This window comes from Channa argus, chromosome 6, assembly GCF_033026475.1.
Source record: "Channa argus isolate prfri chromosome 6, Channa argus male v1.0, whole genome shotgun sequence".
NCBI classification, from domain to species: Eukaryota; Metazoa; Chordata; class Actinopteri; order Anabantiformes; family Channidae; genus Channa; species Channa argus.
In genome coordinates, this window is record NC_090202.1 from 4,886,067 (window position 1) to 4,908,485 (window position 22,419).

At 36.6% G+C, this 22,419-nt stretch overlaps 1 protein-coding gene across 2 annotated transcripts; it reads left to right on the plus strand.

The window, feature by feature from the left end:
• Window positions 1-234: 234 nt before the first annotated feature.
• zgc:113279 (uncharacterized protein LOC553749 homolog) lies at window positions 235-15,821 on the plus strand. Of its 2 annotated transcripts, none has more exons than XM_067507867.1 (12): window positions 235-358; window positions 471-642; window positions 1,608-1,729; window positions 2,408-2,432; window positions 3,794-3,840; window positions 3,981-4,128; window positions 4,265-4,562; window positions 5,722-5,827; window positions 6,090-6,236; window positions 10,602-10,662; window positions 11,398-11,552; window positions 12,898-15,821. In XM_067507867.1, exons 2-12 carry the CDS (start codon window positions 483-485, stop codon window positions 12,928-12,930), a joined length of 1,302 nt encoding a protein of 433 aa, XP_067363968.1. In that variant the 5' UTR covers window positions 235-358; window positions 471-482; the 3' UTR covers window positions 12,931-15,821. The 2 variants fall into 2 exon arrangements, with proteins under 2 accessions (XP_067363968.1, XP_067363969.1); XM_067507868.1 differs by having other exon boundaries at window positions 4,271-4,562.
• The last annotated feature ends 6,598 nt before the right edge of the window (window positions 15,822-22,419 follow it).

The window sequence follows — 22,419 nt, forward strand, 5'->3', positions numbered from 1 at the left end:
CAGATGGATGGACGACCACTCTACCTTCCTGCGCCACAGTAAAATTTAGAAACTGTGTATTTGCATTTATGAAACACTTATTAATTATTAATTATTCATATCATATATTATATCTTAGAAGCATCGCTTTTAATTTGAGTGTAACACCTTTTAAATTATCTTGCAAATGGTACCCACCAACTTGACACTTGCTTCCTGTTTGGCGATGATTGTGCGCGCACCTGAGCAGTGGGCGTGGTCTCCACTTCCACGTCTTCACTCTGCGTGGATCCTGGAGCAGGTGGGTGAGTTACGGAGCAGCAGCTTAGCCGTTCGCCGGGTCAAGCTTCAGCCAAATACACGAACTGCTGCGGCAACAGTATTTTACTTTAAACTTTTAATATTGGTGTTCAATATGTTAATATTAACATCTGGTACAACTTTATCGCCCATAGTTAATCTAAACATTTTTCCGCCTTCTGTCTTTTCAGACGTTGTAAAAGATGAGAGGAAGATACAAAAGAAAGGAAACGAAAGAAAGAAGCGCTGCAACAGCAGACATCTTCCCTGGGTCATCTCCCCCTCGACCGGGGGAAACCGCGGCGGGTTTGGCTGAGCAAGAGATAAAACTGCCTGTTCCCGTTTTGGGCGGCGGAAAAAAAGGTAGAAGGTTTTGTTGTTGAAACTGTTGTTGTTGCTTTACAAGTGTAGGGTAACGTTAGTGTTGTAGTGTGTTTTGGCTTGAGTAAAATATATAACCTTTTAACTTGTTTTTTGTACAAACATACCTCGTTAAGTTTACTTAGTTACTGTGATTTTAGTAATTAAACGTTTGGCGCAACGTACGCTCACCCTTGGTTAGCTAATGTTAAGCTAATTCATCCTAAACATATGCAGTTTGAAATTGTACGTAATTGCTATATTGACATTAACACTTTTATTCAATTTTTGTAAAGTACAACAAAACCTCATAAGACCTCTCAAAAACATTTACAGCATTGTTGTTAGTTATAACAACAGTCGGCTGTGAAACCTTAAGATATCATCATTAAGATGCAATAAGCAGGGCTGATGTAACATTTACTTTTTGTTCACTGTACTTATACTATCAAACTCCTAACTGACCGTGTATGAAAAATGCCCAAGTAAAGCAGCTGTCTGTAAAAAAAAAAAAGGGATTGTAGTTAATATTAATGCATAAAACACCAGAAACACCAGCAAAGTATAAGTACTTCAAATCTAATTACAAGCACTTTACTTTTCACTTATGATCAAACTTTGTGATTATCAGGCCTTTGCCTTTAATGTCATAACTTATTGATGTCCATTTACAGCTATCCAAAGAACTTTCTCTACAGATGATCAACATGGAACTGTTTTTGTGTAACCATGTTTATTTACACCTCAAGTAGATTCCAAAACGACAGAGCAGTTTGTCAGATTAATTAAATCTTTCGAACAGCAAATAACCGTTCCTGTTCCCTTACTCAACAAGACCTGATCCAACAGGCATTGGCCACTGGGAGCAAAACTTTGCATCATGAAACATGAAAAACAGATTATTCAGTCTCATGTAATTTGACTGTGTGATAAGGGATCGTCATGTTTTTTTTTTTCCCCCTTTCCAGGTATGAGATGCTCTCTTTATGGTGGTGAGAAGGTCTACCTCGGTGTACGTGTGAAAATGCCTGTAAGGGATTTACTGAAAAATATCCGCCAAGCCAAAGGCTGTGAGCCTCACAGTTTTCAGGTAATACAATTTGTAGTTTTATTTAAAAAATAAAAGGTGATAATAGTAAAGATATTTACCATGCTGAAACCTTCAATCAAACCGCATATAACAACATATAGTGAAATAAGATTAGTAGAAACAAATTCCTGATATACACCACTTAGACGTCATGGTGAGTACTGAATATTTCTACTGAGTATTGAATGAGTTGAGGCAAATTAAACATAAATAATTGCAGTGTTACTGATTCATTTTAAGGCATATTTCTATATCCTTATTTATTTTTCTCTGTTTTTGATAAATTATGGAACATTTCTGACAAAATTCCACCAAACTGTAGAATGACCCACAGTAATGAATAAGACAGTAGCATAATTTCGAGTACTTTTTTATGATTAAATGTATTCTGATACTTACAGTGTAAACCATGTTCTCCACTTGATCATTTTATTGATGCTGTCTCTTGTAAAAAAAGTAAGAATAAACACATAAATGGGACACAGATAACACTTTATGTTATCTGGCTATCAGCAAACAAGTTTTTTTGGTTACTTGCTTACTACTTGCTTTAGACATGAGTCTGTCCTGCCTAGTTATACTTTTATTTTTGTGTTTAAAATGCATATAGAAAATAGTTTACACTGATGCAACTGATATTTTGTTTTCTTTACACACCACACTGATATGTGAATTCAGGATGGATGCAGCAAATCATCTAAAGGTCAGTAAAACTGAGATCATTGGCAGTTTGGTTTTGTGTAGATTTTGTTTCCCCAATAGGCAAATGTCCTGTGAGATGATGAAATGATTGGTTTAGCAGGGTTCCAGAGTGATTGGCCACATTTATTTATTAGTAGCAGTAGTAGTATTTTTTTTTTTCAAAGATACTGAAGAGTATCTTTGAAAATAAAAGTAGAGTAGATAAAAAAATGTATTCTGTTGACACAGAGAATAGTAATAGCAATAACACCTATGTATGCTACTTGGGTCCCAAAACATGAGTAGATACATTCCAGCAATTACTGTCAAGGGAAAAAAAATGAATCATAGCTCAGTGGAAAAACATGCTAATTGAAAATAGTAACCCATCAAATAAGTGAGCATAAAGTACTGGAGCCCTAAGGTGTGTCTGAAATTATTTTTAACATAACATAGCATATGTATGGGTGTAACTATAAAGACATTTGTGTCAAATAAGCTTATGCCGGATAAGATGTGTCTAAATATTGTTGCACAAATAGATACAATGAACAATATCCAATATAAAACAGCTTAAAATTTCCATCAATGATTTGTGATATTACAACATTGCTTGTATAAGAGTGTGCCGTTATACTGGTGGTAAATGGCCACTTACTGGCTGCTACTGGTTAAATCAGAATATTGCTTAGAGTAAGAGATTTAAGTCAAACTCATGTTTTGTCTGAGGTATTTCTTACTTACTTAACATTTCTTACAATGTCTCTGTGCATGTGGAGCCCTCCCAAGTTTAAAGTGCTCCTGTACACACAATAGGGTGACGATGGATAAACCTATGTACCTGTTGCATACTATTCTAGATTTTTCTGGCATGACATTTGACTCATATACCTGGTGCAGAAGAGCACTACTGGGAAAACACTTAAAACGCTTTTGTTGATTGTGTTTCCAATGTTGTAATACTATCTTTTTAAATACATCAACAGACTTTATGCACAAATTATTTAAAGGCATGACAATTAAGGACTGTATTTCTTAGACGCCAGTAATTTAGCTCCTGTTCTCATTTTTTAGCAACAAGAAAGCACGATTGATCCCACATAATGTTAATTCTCTCTGGTTAGTTCATTTAAAATAATTAGCAAATAATGCAGATCCTTTCTTTTATGGTTCATTGTAAAACCCTAATGGTTCCATAGGAATCTGACCCTGTTGTTACTGGACTATCTGGATGACTTGAAGGCAACAGTGCTAGTGCAAATGTTAGCTTGAAGCCCTGCATTAAGCAACAAAATCTATGGGACACCAGCCTGCACTATGCCAGCTAAAGTAGTTTGAGGGCAAACATATTCTCAGGCTTAAACTTGAATTTTTCTTTCACAGGAGATAAGAAACGAGTCAAAACTCGCAGAGCATCCCATACTAACAAGGTGAGTGTTGAAAAACACAGACCTTAGTTCTTCCCAGAATCTTTCTTGTGCTTTACATAAGAGAATGCTATAAATCATATTTTAGTTTTCAAGACCACTTCACATAAACGCTTCATTCCTCTGTTTGATTTGGCTTTCAGAGAAAATGCCCTGCAAAAAGCCTGGAGGAGCTAGCAATCATTGTTGAGGTGCTGGAGGAGGATCTTAGGACCTGCAATACCTACTGCTTCCCTTCCCAAACACTGTCCTCCTCTAGTCCTCTTGTGTCTCCTAAGTGGTCTCTATCAGGTAATTTTCAGGGACAAAATCAATTTATATAAAGCAACTTTGTGTACTGACTCTTTAAAAAATGACCTTGATGAATTCTGTATGTGGACAGCAACTGCTTTCACTACTCCTCACATGTCGTACCTTTTTCACTAAGGTGCAGGGTACTACAGTGACAAGTCTGATGAAATGATCCCCAGCCCCCAGTCCTACATGACAAGCTCACCAGGCACTTTAGAGTCTCCTCCTAGCATCATGCACAACAGCCTTCAGCGCTCCACCTTTTCAGACATAGGAAGAAAGGGTGGAAGAGTGGAGGAGTGGTTTGATCCTCAGAACTACAACTGGAACGTGAACAGCTCTGCTTTTTTTTGGACTCAGCTGCAGAAAGAAGAGGACCGGCTAAGGGGCATCTCTGATGCAGAACTGCTGGACACAGATGAACTCAGTAGAACGTAAGTAAAGGACAGCCAGAAAAAACGAAGCTCCTTATAACAGCATGGAATCCCTGAATTTAATAAATTCAACTTTATTCAACTTTAAATACACAGTGGAAAGCAAATTATTCATGTGGTGTTTTTTGTTAGTTTCAGTATTCATCAAACCAGAAATGTATGTCGGATTTAAAAGGATGAAACATTACTCCTTGTAAATACAGTATCTTTAAACCAGTCAATCCCTTCTATCACTTTCCTTCTTTTTTTAGCGTTTTGTCATCCAAAGCACTCTTATAAAAAGCTGATTAAACCACAGTTACACATATACATGGCAGAGAAATTGGCACTCCCTAGTAGAAATCTACTTTGCAAAATTAAGTTCCTCTTATTCCCCACCCTGATTCAAAAAAAAAAAAAAAAAAAACAGGTTTCTTGTTTACATGACAGTTAAGAAATTGTCTTACTGGTGAAAGCCATCTTTAAATGGGTCACGCAAGTGCGTGTAAATCACTTTAGTAACAACTACTAGTAAAGCTTGCATGTATCTACTACTGTACCAAACTGTTTACAGTTGAGTTACATTATGACAAACTGTGCATACTGTCTTGTGTCAGAGTGAAAATGTGCATTTCCCTTCACCCTATGTGTAGTTTTGTTTATTTCTTATGTAATATGTAATTCTTTATATGATTTGTGCTTTAACATCATACATATTTCTTCAAAATTAAGACATGTGTGTTCAGTGTCTCAGGTCAGTTGTTAAAAGACATAATCAGTTCTAATACTAGACTTGAAGTAGTGTTATGAAAATTGTCTGATTTAGGTCCATCAGCATGTAGAGCTCCCTCAAGCCCTCAGGCTTCTCACAGTTCAGTCCTACTCGCTGTTTACTTAAAGAAACATCCATATCTACACCTACAAACCAGTTCAAACTTAAAACGCTTCATCGGGTCTAAGGAGAGGTGAAACCTTTTCCAAAACTAAAAGCAAGTCTAGTTGCTAGTGAACAGCATTTTTTAGGAACTCAAGTTTTCAGAACTATGTGCCCTATCACTACAAGGGACTTAAAGTTAGAAACACTCACTCCTCTGAGAGCATTTTAAAAATCTATTGGCTCTAACGTTTCTAGTAGCACTTGTGCATGTAACTATACATCGGAATGTGTTCTTCTCTCCAGACCTCTACATAACGTGGCATGTGTTGGGAAGAGGGCACTGGGCTATGCCATCGCTAAAAGGATGGCTGCACTCAACAGTCTGGACCTGAAAGATGCTGATGGGATGGTACAGTACAAAAATATTAAAATTTTATATTTCTTGTATTTTGTTTTTGCATTTTTGTAAACAATGTCTGTCTTTATGTTCTCTGTCATTACTACCACTAAACTACAGTAGAGGTTAAATATTTATTACTGTTACTTACAGTTACAGTTATTAGTGCCTGACCCACATAGACAATATATAAAAACATATTCTTTATGAAAGTGTGCATCAAATGTATTCTTCACATCATTGGAGTTTAATCTTAATGTTTTTCTTTTCCCAGACAGCCCTCCTCCATGCGGCAAAGCACAACCACCACCTTATGGTGGCAGATTTGATTAATTTGGGGGCGAACGTCAATGAGAAAAACAATTCAGGAAAGTCTTGTCTCCACCTCAGCGCTGAGAAAGGCTACTTCAGAGTACTGGAGGTCAGAGTTGTTTTCCCTCTACCTGACTTACTTGACTTATTACATTGCATCCAGAAAGTATTCCCAGTTTTTTTTTCACATTTTATGTCTAAAAAGGATCAAATTCATTATTTTTCTCAAAATTCTACAAACAATACCCCAAAATGAAAAATGAAAGAAGTTTGTTTGAAATCTTTTGCGAATTTATTAACAACGTAAAACAGAAAAAATCACATGTACATAAGTATTCGTGGCCTTTGCCATGACACTCAAAACTGAGTTCTGGTTCATCCTGTTTCCCCTGATCATCCTTGGGACGTTTTTACAACTTGATTGGAATCCACCTGTAGGAAATTCAGTTGATTAGACACGCTTTGAAAAAGCATAAGCCTGTCTATATATAAGGTCCCACAGTCAACAGTGCATGTTGCCATAAAAGTCCAAGGAATTGACTGTAAATGCCCAGACGAAAAGCACGCCTCAGTAAAAGGCACGTGACGGCCAACCTGAAGGTCTCTCAGACAATGATAAACAAAATTCTCTAGTCTGATGTGATAGAGATTGAACTATTTGGGCTGGATGACATTGTCATGTCTGGGGGAAACCAGGCCCCGCTCACCACCTGGCCAATACCATCCCTACAGTAAAGCGTGGTGGCAGCATGCTGTGGGGATGTTTTTCATGTCTTTCAGAAACTGGTAGACTAGTCAGGATCGAGGGAAAGATTAATACAGTAATGTACAGAGACATCTTTGGACGTCAGACTGAGGTGAAGGTTCATCTTTCAACAGGACAAAGACCCTATGCACTCAGCCATGATAACAAAGAGGTGGCTCCCGAACAACTCTGTGAATTTCCTTTAGTGGCTCCGCCACAGCCCAGACTTAAAACCGGTTGAACCTCTCTGGAGAGATCTGAAAATGGCTATGCACTGATGCTCCCCATCCCACCTGATGGATCTTGAGACATACTACTAAGAATAATGAGAGCCCAAAAATATAAGTGCCAAGTTTGTAACATCATACTCAAAAAGACTTGTGATTGGTGCTAAAGGTGCTTCAACAAAGTATTAAGTAACGGCGGTGAATACATGTGATTTGGGAGTTTTTTTATTTTTATTAAATTTGCAACGATTTCAAACGAACTTCCTTCATGTTGTCATTCTGGGGTATTGTTTGTAGAAGTTTGAGGAAAATAATGAATTCAATCCATTTTTAAATAAGGCTGTAACATAACAATATGTGGAGGAAGTTGAGCACTGGGAATACTTAATGCATTGTATGTCACAATTGTAAGATGAAATGTCAGAGTTGGATGAACCATAAACACATGATGAGCCTCATTAATGAGTCCTAGAATTTTTTTTAAATGACACTAACAGACCACAGATTACTTGTAAAAGGTTAGAAAATTACACTTTAGATTTTAGAAAGAATAACTACCAGGAGATATATGTAAAAACACGTGACCTGTCATTTTGCCAGGAGAATCATTTCATGTGGACAAACTTGTTTACTTGCTTTTCTCTTTTCCTCATTACATACATGTTTTCTTTGAGCTTGTAGTTCACAAGCATTACTCATCTATCACATAATTTTTGTTTTAACTGTTACATATTATAGGCTGTTTACATGCACTTAGTTAAAAAAAAATGTACTCATAAAAATCAGCTTTCTCTGGTAATCAGGAAATGGAGTTTACATGTACTTAAAAACGGATTTCTAGTAACCATATTTATTTGTCCGACACGTTAAACTTATTTTCGAATTATGCCTTAGGGGTTTTAACTAAGGTGAGAGAGGATAAGAGAAGAGAGGGGCACAGCTGATATTAAGTGCAAAATGTAAGAATACAAAAGAAATCTGTGATGGAAAACTACTTATTTACACCTGGGGAAATTGGGTTTCCTTAATTTCCTTTTATAAATTTGGAAACCAGCTTTCCTGTGATGGTTAAAAATCAGCTTTCTTGAGAAAGCCTACCACAACCTGGTTACTTAGGTGCATATAAAGTATGCTTCTGAGCACTGAGCTCATATTGTAAATGTGTACAAAAGCAGAGCAATTTAGGTAACACTTTATTAGGCTTCAAAGCACATTTTTACTTGTATACTATAATTCAGATCTATACAGCAAATGTGGGATTTCCTACATAATACAACATCTGAACAGTTATTGTATTATGGGTTACGGGTTGTCCTTCTTCTATTGGCTGAGTTGGTAGAATGAACCCCTACTGGCCATAGGGTCAGAGGTTTGCACCCAGCTCTCCCGACCACAAGTTAAAGTGTCCTTATGCAAGACACTGAACCCACAACTGCTCGCCCCACAGCCATGCAATGCTTGTCCCAAGCCCAGTATATTTAGGGAAGGTTGCGTCAGGAGGGCGTCCGGCTTTAAAATCAACCATAAATCAACATATAGACTAATGAGCCGCTGTGGCGACCCTTAACTTACGGGATAAGCAGAAAGACTAAGAAATCATATATCCTTCCATTAACAAAAACAAAATAATAACATAAACCCTTTCCACAAATTTCCTTCGCTCATTGCTGCATTTAAAAGCAGTATTTTATTAGGCTGTACATTAGAGCTTGCAGGGATAGTGGTGTTAACAAAAGAGAGGAAACAAGTTCAGTTTATATAATATATTTGTCAGTAAGCATTTATGAAGAAAAGGCTATTCTCTCCATAGTGTAAATGTTTTCAGAGCTGCTGTACTTAAGTGCATTTTACAGGTCTACCTACAAGTGACAAGTGAGGCAGGACAGGGCTGACAAAACCGACATAATCGATTTTTATCAAACATTTATGGTCTCTTTAAACTGGTAGAGAATTGTCCTTAAGTTTGTGTTGCAAGTCTGTGCAGTGGGCAGCACGGTGTTTTTTCAGACACAATGGCAAAAGGATTATAGAGGTTTTCTGCACTTGCACATAAAACTTTGGGGTATTTATTTCTTATGCAACACCTTTGTTTGGTAAATTACATGTAAGAGTCAAGTAAAACAAAGTGAATAATGATAAGTTAGGAAATAAATTCTCCTGTATGTCTCACTGGGGCAATATTTCTGTACATCCTGCCAGTTATGAAAGACAATGTTTATCTGTCCTATTTTCATAAATGTACTCCAACAAACTGGAACTTACCATGGGTAGTCTGATATATCAGATTCAAACCTAAACATCCAATGAATATATTCTACTCTCACTTATGTGTGGACTTTAACAGCACGCAATTATATTGGCAGATCTAATGATCTAATGCATCTAGTTTCAGGTCGTGCACTGACACACCTGCAGAGCAAAGATCTGCTCCACGCAGGAGCATGTGATAAATCTGCTTTAGTTTTGTTCATACAAAGTCCTTCCTGCAGGAAGACTGTTTGTTTGATTTCTCTGATTTATATTTGTTTTTTATTTGTTTATATGATTTATATTTGTGTTTGCTAATGCCGCTCCCTCTCTTCATTTGCTCACTATGTCACCCTACCGCTTCTCTCGCTCTCTCGGAGCTGGGGAGGAGGGGACAATTAAATAGTGCATTAAGGGACAGCAACAGACAAATCATTTAGCATTTAGGAAGTCAACAACATCTCTCTCTGCAATGGCGGTTTAAAAAAAAGGAAGTGGAAAGGACAAGCAGCAAAATTTGAGCACAACATTAACAAGAACGGAAGATCCCTTCGAACCCATTAGACATTAAAAAGAAGCGGATTGGTAATGAGGGTAACATCACTGGATATAAAAATATTTGTTAACGTGTCATGTAAGCAAGGCGGGAGGTCTCGTTGTCATGGTGGTCCAGCAAGCTTGTACCACCAAGCTTGTTTCCTCCCATTGGTGACTGTAAATTGCCCGTAGGTGTTGATGTGAGTGTCTGTGGTTTTCTATCTTTTTATTTCTGTCTGTGTTGGCCTTGAGAGAGACTGGTGACCTGTCCAGGTTGTACCAACCTCTCACCCAATGAAGGCTGTTATAGAAAAGTCGTTGGCCCTGTCCAGCCTCTCCCAGGTGGCTATCCTCAGCTTCTCAATGGGTGTTACACTGCTATCAGTCTTCATTTCTTAAGATCTTATAGTGCATTAGTTAGGCTGCTTTAAGTGGTGGGACTGTATATGAAAAATAGTTTTGCCTGAGGTAGTGTTTGGAAGCACAGATCGTTCTGCTTAAATAATTTTCCGATAAGCTTGTATGGTTTCCTCTTCCCCTGAGTTTCCATGGGTTAACTTTGGTCAAGCAAACCTTCCCACTGCCAGGTTTCATTTTTCTGTGCAGGAACTGATCTGTACTCTTTTATCACAACAAAAGCAATGTTGGATCATAGGAACTGATTGGCTAATAAATGACTGAACTTCTGTTTTTAACCAATATCTGTGTTTTCTTAAAGGTTTTAAAAAATGCAATGATGGATGGTATTTACGTTGATGTTGAAGTCACCGATAACTCTGGTATGTACTAGAACTTTTCAGATATCAAAATAAAATGTTATAATTATTTTAAGCTATATAACTCTTTCCAAAATGAAGAAAAATAAAACAATAAAAACACATATTAAAAAATCACAAAAGATTAAACTGGGTAAGGCTAATGACAGTAGTTACTTATAAGTGCAATAATTGCAATAATTAAAATTGAGGAGAAGTGGAAAATTGGTCATCTGTTTAAAATGTAAATAATAATAGAATGCAAAATTTGAAAACTATATTTGAAGCTCTGACAACTAAGGAGCTTAATTGGCAACAGTACCATGATTAGGTATTTTAAAAAAGCATCCAGAGGGTTTTTTTGGAGAATTTGGCCCTGTCAGAGATTTTCTGTAAAATTTCAAAGCATATGGAGATTTTATCCACTACAGTTTATCATTAAAATTTTCCAACAAGACACTGCAACACAGTGGACAATGAACAGAAATTAAGTTGTAAGGTCATCTTCAGTCTCTCAGGGTAGCACTGCAAGAAAACAGATGTGATTGCGTAATGGCATTACTGCAATGGCTTAAGAACACCTCTTAAATCATTGGTATATAAACAGTCGCTTCATACACAAATTAATGTCTTTTTCAGAAAAGATCTTGATAAAACGCATTCAGTATATGTATTACAGCATTTAGGTTCATAGTATACATTTGTTGCATTATGAAGTAAACGTTTCTACTTTCAGCCAAATGTCTTGTATGTTCTCAGGAATGAGTGTCCTCCAGTGTGCTTCACTGGCTCTGAAGGCCACAGTACGTGAACTGGAAAGCGGTAAATCCCGCAATCTTGGAGCACTCAAACAAGAGCAGATGATGGAGACCCTTGAGTGTCTACTGCAGATGGGCAGCTACCTTCATACCATGGTATGTCCCTCATAATTGCTGAGAGTTTTGTCTTTTTGTCATGTTGCAATACACTGTAATGAAAATTTGATGTGGATTTTGTTACTGCATTAGAATTACATTTTAAATTCCGTTTTGTGAAAAGAATATTAAATATGTTGAGACTATGCGTTCATTTGTTGGAAAGCAGCACTTCTGTTGTTTTGCTGCTTGCTTGAGGTCCACTAACAGTTGTATCCAGGTTAGATTCAAACAGATTAAACAATGCTGAAGACAGCAGGGACAGTTGTCTCTTATTAGAAGTTGTTGACAGGCAGTGCTTGACAAACATACTGTATATAATGGACAAGTAATGAGTCTATGGGAACGTGATAAAGAGTATGTACTGATACCAATCAAAAAACCTGTAGGTCGGGTAACTCCCTGTTCCCTTGTTATGTTTCATTTGTAGAGTATATGTGAACATGTTAATTATGCTGGTATGCATTGGAAGTCTAATACATATAATTAGATTTGTGGTAGCAACAGTTGCCAAGCACTGCATTTTGAAGGTAAGTTCATTACCAGACCGGTAAAGCTGCACATCTGGTCTATTTTTAGATGTACTTGCTGTGTTAGTAATTACCCTTAGAAAATGAAATGTGCCTCTTCCTGAAAAACTGGAACTCTAGAATGAAAAGTCTTGACAACGGACACAATGACAGTAGACCAGTAAACAGCAAATAAAAACCTCTGGCTTCAGGTCAACATTTGTCCAACACATTTCATGACTACTACCTTTGAAACTTTCTCCAAAGATAAGTCCCATATGCCAGGGCTTATTAACCAAGGGTCCACAGCCGCTGAGTGGTCTGTATCGTATGTGATTTGATTATATAGTTTTATTGTGTTAATCAAATTTTTTTGTTATTTCTTTAAAACACATTTTTAAGTATTTTATTTGTGAATAATCACATTCATCTAAATGTGTAAAACCAGAAAAGCCATGGTGACTATCAAAATTAAATAATTTAGTCGACCCTTGGTAGTCTGTCTCTTACCCCGCAAGAGTGGTTCCCAAGTTACTTCTTGTGGTGATCACAACCTGAAGACACCACTGTGGTTTTGTGACTTAAAATGTGTCAAAACATGTCTGTCAATGCATTCCAATTGTAGAATGAATAGAAATGTCAGTTTGTAGTGTCAGTACTTGTCCAAAGGTCACATGAAAGATATAAATTAGTCATTAGGAGAAAAACTTGCTACTAGTATTACTACTATTTCAGTATCAACATTTACATAAGCAGCATGTGAATATCCATATACTTGACAAATAACCTTTTTAATTAAATTTTTTGGTTTCTTCTTTTTTTCCTTTATCTTTCAGGGGCACCGGGGTATGCAACCTCTATTCTGCTAAACTCTTGGCACACTGGCCCAACAGGGCATCTTGAACCCCGACAGTAATGTTCTGAGTTTGTTCAGGTTTGACTTTGTCATAGAGAGACCATCATTTTAGTGTTTTTATCTCTCTCAGGATGATTCAGACCTGTTATGTAAAGCATCTTATGTTTTGTGTGGGGTAAAATGCCTGATTTGCTGTCAGGTATATATTGCAATCAGCACAAAAGCATTAGGTGAACATTAGCTGGTTTCTGTGAAACTTCCATCGTTTGTTACATTGGAGTAACAAATAGTCCTCAGTTGTGTGTGTGGGGATCCAGATATACAATCCTATGAATATACGTTAGAAATATAATAAACTGTTGCTGTTTCCTGCCCGTTCAAATGGACTAATATTATTATAGAATCCCAGTCCCTTAATAAGTGTTTTTAGTTTGTTTTTGTACTATTTAGGAAGCAGTGTTACAGTTCAGGTACTAGTAGTACTTGCTTTGTATACAGTCTTACAAAAGACCTTATTGCCATTGGCTTGGTTGTATCAGCTTGGAGTTAGAAAGTCAAGTAAGAATCAGTAACCACAAGTATCCAAAATTCCACATGAAAAATCTGTTATTTTCACTCAAGAAAACTTAAAAAATAAAAAAGAGGTCTCACTCTGTTTTGAGAGTTTTTAGGGCTATATAAATTGTGTGTATGGGAAACACTGCACAAGTTCTGAAGTAACTTACATAAAAAGTTACTTAAATTAACTTGGAGCCATTGTTAACCTGCTTTATGTATATACTCTATGTCTCACCCTCAGACCTTAGTGAAAGTGTCAGAAGTCAGATTCTTATTCTAAGCAAAGAGGGACGTTCTTAGTGTCGAACCATCCAAAGCCTCATTAGGCACCAAATGTTACTACACACCATCAGAAGAAAATGTCAACTTTAGAAACACAGAATTTGTTAAATTGTTTATTTTATTTTTAAAATAAAGAGCACATAGCAGTTATCCCTGGTGTTTGCTACATTCTTGTATGTTGCTTTGAATAAAAGTGTCTACTTAATTATAATTGTAAAGATACTACAGTCAGCAGCAGTGCTATTACATCTTTTCTTCAGTAGCAGTGATCTTAGAGGACTAGTTATCTCTCAAAGCCAATTGCGTGCGTTTGGCTTAGTTTCCCTCTTTTGAGAAGCAATTTAGACAATACTCAGAATAAAACATATTGATGCATAGCTCCAATGACAAGTTGGCCACTATTATACTTGGTGTTATAGGCATATTACTTCTGTTCACCTGTTACTTATATACTATGAGTAACATGAAGTTGATTTAACTGAACGAGCCTGTAATCAATTGATCGAACCCATCTGATTGTCAAAAGAAGGCATATTGCAATGTTTCATACGAAAAGGTTGTGCCAGAAATTTGCATACATTTTATTACTGACTGACAAAAGTCCCTAATGTTACTAATATGAGTTTTACATGAAAATAACAGATTTTTTTTATGTGGACCCCACCTGATGTAACGGATATTCTATTTACCATCTGAGCACTATTCGATCCCTTTGAGTATCAGTAATTTGTGGCCAGATATATTTATAGCAATAATTTTAATATAATGAATATACTAATGGACTTCTCAAGACATTTTAGTAAGTATTGTCTGGTGATGAGGAGTAAAATCAGTTTGCGTTTTCATGACCTTTTTACCTTTAACACACAGTACAGATGGGTCAATGTAGATGTGGACAGATGGTCCTTGTACTGAACACAGATATAAACTGTTATTGAACTTATCTAACTTGCTAAAGCAGCAAAACATGTTTTAACTTTTTCTTCTTCCACATGTAGGGAGTTGTAACACTTGATCAGTTTTCACCTCAGATCAGTTTTAAATGATCTTTGCAAGGCTACTTTTTTTTTTTTTACCTCCCCCCTCCTGTAGTTTATTTGCCAACACTGGAACCCATTTTTTTCCCTTGTTGTATTAGGTGATTTTCAAGTATACGGTTAAAGGGACTTATTTTTGTCAGAGAACAAAGCAAAATCAGAAAATGGTCTTGCAAAACGACAGCACTGTGAATCTTTTAAAAGTTTGTCTTAGCAAGGGGAAATGTTTTTTTAGGATATTTAGGATTTACTTACTTGTAAAATAAAGCATGATGGTGTTGTGTGAAAACATTAAAGCTACAATCTGTAACCTTTAGTAATCAATCTAATGCTAGTAGAAGATGGGTTAGGTTTTATTTACAGATTAAAGAAAGACAGTAATTAACTAAAGTAATCCACCAAAATGTAATCATGTACTATCTTTCATTGATTGTTTATTTACACCTGTATAGTATGTAATGTTATATTTTATCTTATAATCTAAGGTCAACAGGAATGTTTTTTTTTCTAAGAGTATGATTGAAATATGAGTGGGGAATAACTATAGAAATGTCATAAGGAGTCATTGTCTTGGTCAGTTTTTGCACTTTATTGATGTCATCAGTTTTACCTTCAGCTTGTTTTTGTATTATATTATCAACAGCATGATGTGTCAGACTGATGTTAATCTTTCAACCAGCAGTTTTACAAAAAATTATTAAAACAACATATTGACATGTTTAATCAAACAAACAAAAATTAACTTGTTTTTTATTCGTGATTGTTTAATTTCAAACATGTATGGGTTATCTCGCTAAACACAATATAAGATAATGTGTATCACCTGAATTGCTTGAGACCACTTTTAATTTGCTTTTAAGAAGATAAATTAAAATAGTGAGTGGAGTAGTTGTTCAGCAGTTTTTCGTATTTTTGGAATATGTAAGGATCCATATTGGTGGTGGTATTGGTTGTCATTATCAGAATTCATGCATCTGTAACAATGTGAGCATTTTACTCTTAAAAAAAAAAAGAATAAAGTTATTTGATCCAATAAGGTTCTCTTTCTACATACTATTATTCCAGAACATAAAGGTTGCCACAGCTGAGAGCTGTGAGACCCCCCACAACAAACACCCTCCTCCTCCTTTGTAGCCAGCTGTGTTGTTATCATATGGTAAATGGTAAATGTTCTGCACTTATACAGCACTTTTCTACCTATTGGCACTCAAAGCGCTTTACACTGCTTCTTATTCACCCATTCACACACACATTCATACACCGATGGGGGAGCTGCTATGCAGCTGGCCAACACTCACCGGGAGCAACTAAGTTGGGGTTCAGTGTCTTGCTCAAGGACACATCGACATGTGAGCGGAGGAGCCGGGGATCGAACCAATAACTGTGAGATTGGTGGACGACCGCTCTACCTTCCTGCACCACAGTCGCCCCATCATACAACTTTAAATGTCTGACTATTTTGCTGAAATATCCCAAACTTTACCAACTCCCCTCAAGCTGTCAGCCTCTTAAGTATTAGACTTGTCAGGGCTTGCTGGGCGGGTCTGCCTGGATATCAGCTGTGGCAGCTTCGTGCCAGACTTCTATGGTAAACAACTTTTACCTGGGAAAACGGTTTTCTTAAACCCATTTTCGCAACATAACATGACTTACTGTCAAAATATTTCAAGCTTAGTCACCATTTTACACAGAAAAACCTCATGAGTAGCGTTTCTCTAACAAGTTTCTGGGAAGCTTGGAGATTCGGCTTAACTAACAACATTGCATCCACAAATATTAGAGAACAAGTTCAAATTTAACAAGAGGCTTTTAGTTCTTTAATATACTTTATTCTGTGCTGTAAACACAATACTGGGGATTAAGAATTATAGTTTATTTTAAGAATATAATCTATTCAATTCTATTCAACTTTATTTATATAGCACCAATTCACAACAAAGTCATCTCAGGGCACTTTACAGAATAAAGTCAAGATTATAAAGATGTAAAAAGAGAACCCAACAATTCCCCCTGGAGTAAACCATAGGCAAAGCTGGAGAGGAAAAACTCCCTTTAACGGAAGAAACCTCCAGCAGAACCAGGCTCAGGGTGGACGGCCATCTGCCTCGACCGGTTGGGGTGAGTGGAAAGGGGAGAGAGAAAAGAACAGAGCAACAAAACATCGGGCAGGTTGGTAGGACCAGTAGCTGCACGCTGGAAAACACACAGCTTCAAAGCCGGGGACACCTGCAGAAAGGGACAGAGAAGGACAAAGACAACTACGGAAGAGAATACACAGAGTTAATCACATACAGTGGTGACAATTGCGGGGTGAAAGGAGAGGAGAGAGGGTCAAGAGGAGGAAAGGAGCTCAGTGCATCGGGGGGTGGGTCCCCTAGCAGTCTAAGCCTATGGCAGCATAACTATGACTAACTATATGCTTTATTAAAGAGGAAGGTTTTAAGCCTAGACTTAAAAGTAGAGAGGTTGTAGAGATTTGTTTTATATGTGAATTAAATGACAAATCCTGATCAAAAAAACCTCCAAGGTTCCTTGCAGTAGTACTGGAGGCCAGACTTATTCCATCTAGAGTAACAATATGGTTGGACATCATATTTCTGAGCTTTTTGGACCCAAATACTATGACTTCAGTTTTGTCTGAGTTTAGAAGTAAAATAATTGTGGGACATCCAGGCCTTTATGTCATGTAGGCTTGAAGTTTTATTAACTGATTTTTTTCATCTGGTTCCATAGATAGATATAGCTGGGTATCATCAGCATAGCAGTGGAAATTTATGGAGTGTTTTCTAATTATGTTGCCTAAAGGAGACATATATATAAAGTAAAAAGTATTGGTCCTAACACAGAGCCTTGTGGAACTCCATAGCTAACCTTTGTGTGCATAGAGGATTCATCATTAACATGAACAAATTGAAATCTATCAGATAGATAAGATTTAAACCAACCTAGTGCAGTTCCTTTAATCCCAATTTCATGTTCCAGTCTCTGTAATAAAATGTTATGATCAATGGTATCAAATGCAGCACTAAGATCTAACAGAACAAGTATAGAGATGAGTCCATTATCTGAGGCCATGAGAAGATCGTTGGTGACTTTTACCAGTGCTGTTTCTGTACTATGATGAACTCTGAATCCTGACTGAAATTCTACATACAAATTATTCTTATAAAGGTGGTCACATAATTGTTTTGCAACTACTTTTTAAATTATTTTAGAAATAAAGGGGAGATTGGATATTTGTCTGTAATTGGCTAAGACACCTGGGTGCAGACAGGGTTTTTTAAGTAGTGGTTTAATTACAGCTGCCTTATAGGTCTGTGATACATAACCTGTTTCTAAAGATAGATTGATGATATCTAATACGAACGTATCTATTAAGGGTAAAGCTTCCTTGAGCAGCTTAGTTGGAATAGGGTCTAGCAGACAGGTTGTTGGTTTAGATGAGGTAATAATTGAAGTTAGCTCAGAGAGATCTATGGGTAAAAAGCAGTCTAACAGGGATTGGGGCCTTATTGATGATTCTAGCACTGTTGTACATGAAGATCTATTTGTAATATTTTGGGGGAGGATCTGCTGAGTTCTTTCTCTAATAGCTACAATTTTATTCATAAAAAAAGTCATGAAGTCATTGCTGCTCAGAGTTAAGGGAAAACTAGGCTCAACAGAACTATGGCTCTTAGTCAGCCTGGCTACAGTGCTGAACAGAAACCGGGGGTTGTTCTTCTTTTCTTCTATTAACGATGAATAATATGCTGTTCTGGCATCACAGAGAGCTTTTTTGTACATTTTTAAATTGTTTTTCCAGGCTAAATGAGATTCTTCTAAATTTCTGGAACGCCACTTCCTTTCTAACTTTCGTGTTGCCTGTTTTAAGTTGCATGTTCGTGAACTATACCATGGAGACCACCTCTTCTGGTTTACTGACTTCTTTTTTAGAGGGGCAACACTATCGACTATTGTACGTAGTGAGGCTGCAGAATTGTCAACAAGATAATCAACTTGTGGAGGAGTAACATTAAGGAGACTACTTTCCATTGTATTAACATATGGTGAAGCAAATAATGAAAGAATAATTTCTTTAAATTTGTTGACATCTTTTTCACTTAAGCATCTGCTATAGTGGAATTATACCCTAACTGCTGTATAGTCCATTATTGTAAATTTAAATGTTGTTAGAAAATGGTCAGACAGAAGAGAGTTGAGCGGAAATATTAAATTATCCATTTCAATTCCATACGTAAGGACAAGGTCTAACGTGTGACTAAAACAGTGAGTGGGTTTATTTACATTTTGGGAAAAACCAATTGAATCTAATAATGAATTAAACGCAGTGCTCAGGCAGATACTGTCAGCATCTACATGAATGTTAAAATGACCCACTATAATGACTTTATCTGTACTAAGCACTAAATCAGATAGAAAATCAGAAAATTCAATCAAAAACTCTGAATAAGGGACTGGAGGACGGTACACGATAACAAATAATAGTGGTTTCTGAGTTTTCCAGTTTGGGTGTGAAAGGCTAAGAGTAAGAATCTCAAATGAGTTATAACTATGTTTAGGTCTGGGGTTTATTGGTAAGTCGAGTGGAAGATTGCTGCTACTCCTCCACCTCGGCCTGTGCTTCTAGGAACATGATGATTAATATGACTTTGGGGGGTTGACTCATTTAGACTGACATATTCTTCCTGCTGCAACCAAGTTTCAGTGAGACAAAATAAATCAAATTAATGAAAACGGGCATCATTAACTCCCACGTGAATAATGATATTACTGTATTTACATTTATCTTTAGCCAGGAGTTTCAAATATGATTCATAGTCGCCCGCTCTGGCCCCAGGAAGACAATCTATAACATTTCGAATTTCATCTGCAGAAGAAATAGTATAAAACATAAAAGGGATAAATATTTGTTTTAATATATTTTGAATAAGTTTTGTTCCATTGGAGGGTTTGACGCTGCATATTCACTAATAGCAATCAGTGAAAGTCAAAACAAGTGTATGGCAGCAACCTGAAGTGATTTAAGTCAAATGTTTGTGGCTATGCAAGTGAAACACACTTGACCAGTTCTTTCATTAAAGAACTGGTATTATGCCACTGGTATTTTAAACTACTTAATTTAAAGTATCTTGATAAATACTTTTTGGTTCAGTTCCTCTTGTGTGTATTTGCAGTTGTGCATTCTTCAGTGTCGAAAAAGTAAACCCTTGTAATAATTGTAAAACGAGACTGTAAGAGGTTTTCTGCTCAAAGTTTTTTGATGAGTGAAGTTAAAGCCAGGACATAAAGTGTACTGTCAATGCAAGATTCTATTAGGCAGAGCATCCATGAAATGAAATACACCTCCAAAGGTGGTTAACAATGACCAAGTTAAGATTGTGTATGACTTCCAGATACAGACCGACAAACTGGTAATGGCCAAACAACCAGACATAGTAATGGTGGACACACAGAGGAAGTAGGCTGTGGTGATAGAAGCTGCCGCAAACTGGGAGAGTGCTACTAGTGTGTTAATAGCAATACAAACTTACTGTACTATGGGGAATACTTTTTCATTTAACTTTTTATAATAACTTTTCATATAACTTTTTAGTTGTACTTTCTGTTGCACTTAATTAGAGCAAATTCATAATTTCTGAGCTTGTGTCTCCACTGTGGTTTTGTGACTTAAATTAATTCACGTGTCAAAACGTGTCTTTCAATGCATTCCAATAGTAGAATGAATAGAAATGTCAGCTTGTAGTGTCAGTGCTCGTCCAAAGGTCACATGAAGGGTATAAAGTAGTATTACTACTATTTCAGTATCAACATTCTTGCCAGATTATATTGTTTTACATAAGCAGCATGTTAAGTGAATATCCATATACTTGACAAATAACCTTTTTTGGTTTCTTCTTTTTTTCCTTTATCTTTCAGGGGCACCGGGGTATGCAACCTCTATTCTGCTAAACTCTTGGCACACTGGCCCAACAGGGCATCTTGAACCCCGACAGTAATGTTCTGAGTTTGTTCAGGTTTGACTTTGTCATAGAGAGACCATCATTTTAGTGTTTTTATCTCTCTCAGGATGATTCAGACCTGTTATGTAAAGCATCTTATGTTTTGTGTGGGGTAAAATGCCTGATTTGCTGTCAGGTATATATTGCAATCAGCACAAAAGCATTAGGTGAACATTAGCTGGTTTCTGTGAAACTTCCATTGTTTGTTACATTGGAGTAACAAATAGTCCTCAGTTGTGTGTGTGGGGATCCAGATATACAATCCTATGAATATACGTTAGAAATATAATAAACTGTTGCTGTTTCCTGCCCGTTCAAATGGACTAATATTATTATAGAATCCCAGTCCCTTAATAAGTGTTTTTAGTTTGTTTTTGTACTATTTAGGAAGCAGTGTTACAGTTCAGGTACTAGTAGTACTTGCTTTGTATACAGTCTTACAAAAGACCTTATTGCCATTGGCTTTGTTGTATCAGCTTGGAGTTAGAAAGTCAAGTATGAATCAGTAACCACAAGTATCCAAAATTCCACATGAAAAATCTGTTATTTTCACTCAAGAAAAATAAAAAAATAAAAAAGAGGTCTCACTCTGTTTTGACAGTGTTTTGGGCTACAGTCCACTTTGGATTTTACAGATTGATCCCTCTCAATGTGTATATATACAGTACAGTCTTTGGCACCAACAGTGATGTTCAAACCTGCTTCTCGACTAATGTGCAGAGAATAAACCCACTGACAAACATTTAATTTGTCCTGACATGAATTAAAATCATGGATATGACCCCATTGGCTGATCTGAACTGCTGTTTCACAATGTAGGGAGCAAATAAGTAGTCTACAGGCATGGTAGAGTGAGGGGAAGTAGTCCTCTAAATATACTCCAAATATACTTTATACACTATATATAAATTGTGTGTATGGGAAACACTGCACAAGTTCTGAAGTAACTTACATAAAAAGTTACTTAAATTAACTTGGAGCCATTGTTAACCTGCTTTATGTATATACTCTATATGTCTCACCCTCAGACCTTAGTGAAAGTGTCAGAAGTCAGATTCTTATTCTAAGCAAAGAGGGACGTTCTTAGTGTCGAACCATCCAAAGCCTCATTAGGCACCAAATGTTACTACACACCATCAGAAGAAAATGTCAACTTTAGAAACACAGAATTTGTTAAATTGTTTATTTTATTTTTAAAATAAAGAGCACATAGCAGTTATCCCTGGTGTTTGCTACATTCTTGTATGTTGCTTTGAATAAAAGTGTCTACTTAATTATAATTGTAAAGATACTACAGTCAGCAGCAGTGCTATTACATCTTTCCTTCAGTAGCAGTGATCTTAGAGGACTAGTTATCTCTCAAAGCCAATTGCGTGCGTTTGGCTTAGTTTCCCTCTTTTGAGAAGCAATTAAGACAATACTCAGAATAAAACATATTGATGCATAGCTCCAATGACAAGTTGGCCACTATTATACTTGGTGTTATAGGCATATTACTTGTGTTCACCTGTTACTTATATACTATGAGTAACATGAAGTTGATTTAGTTGAACGAGCCTGTAATCAATTGATCAAACCCATCTGATTGTCAAAAGAAGGCATATTGCAATGTTTCATACAAAA

What these genes read in the sequence shown, in the direction of transcription:
- zgc:113279 (XM_067507867.1), top strand. Translation starts at nt 483, where the DNA reads ATGAGAGGAAGATACAAAAGAAAGGAAACGAAAGAAAGAAGCGCTGCA. An exon ending in TCCTAAGTGGTCTCTATCAG is followed by an intron (nt 4,129 to 4,264) that starts GTAATTTTCAGG and finishes TTTTTCACTAAG; the next exon opens with GTGCAGGGTACTACAGTGAC. An exon ending in TGAAAGATGCTGATGGGATG is followed by an intron (nt 5,828 to 6,089) that starts GTACAGTACAAA and finishes TTCTTTTCCCAG; the next exon opens with ACAGCCCTCCTCCATGCGGC.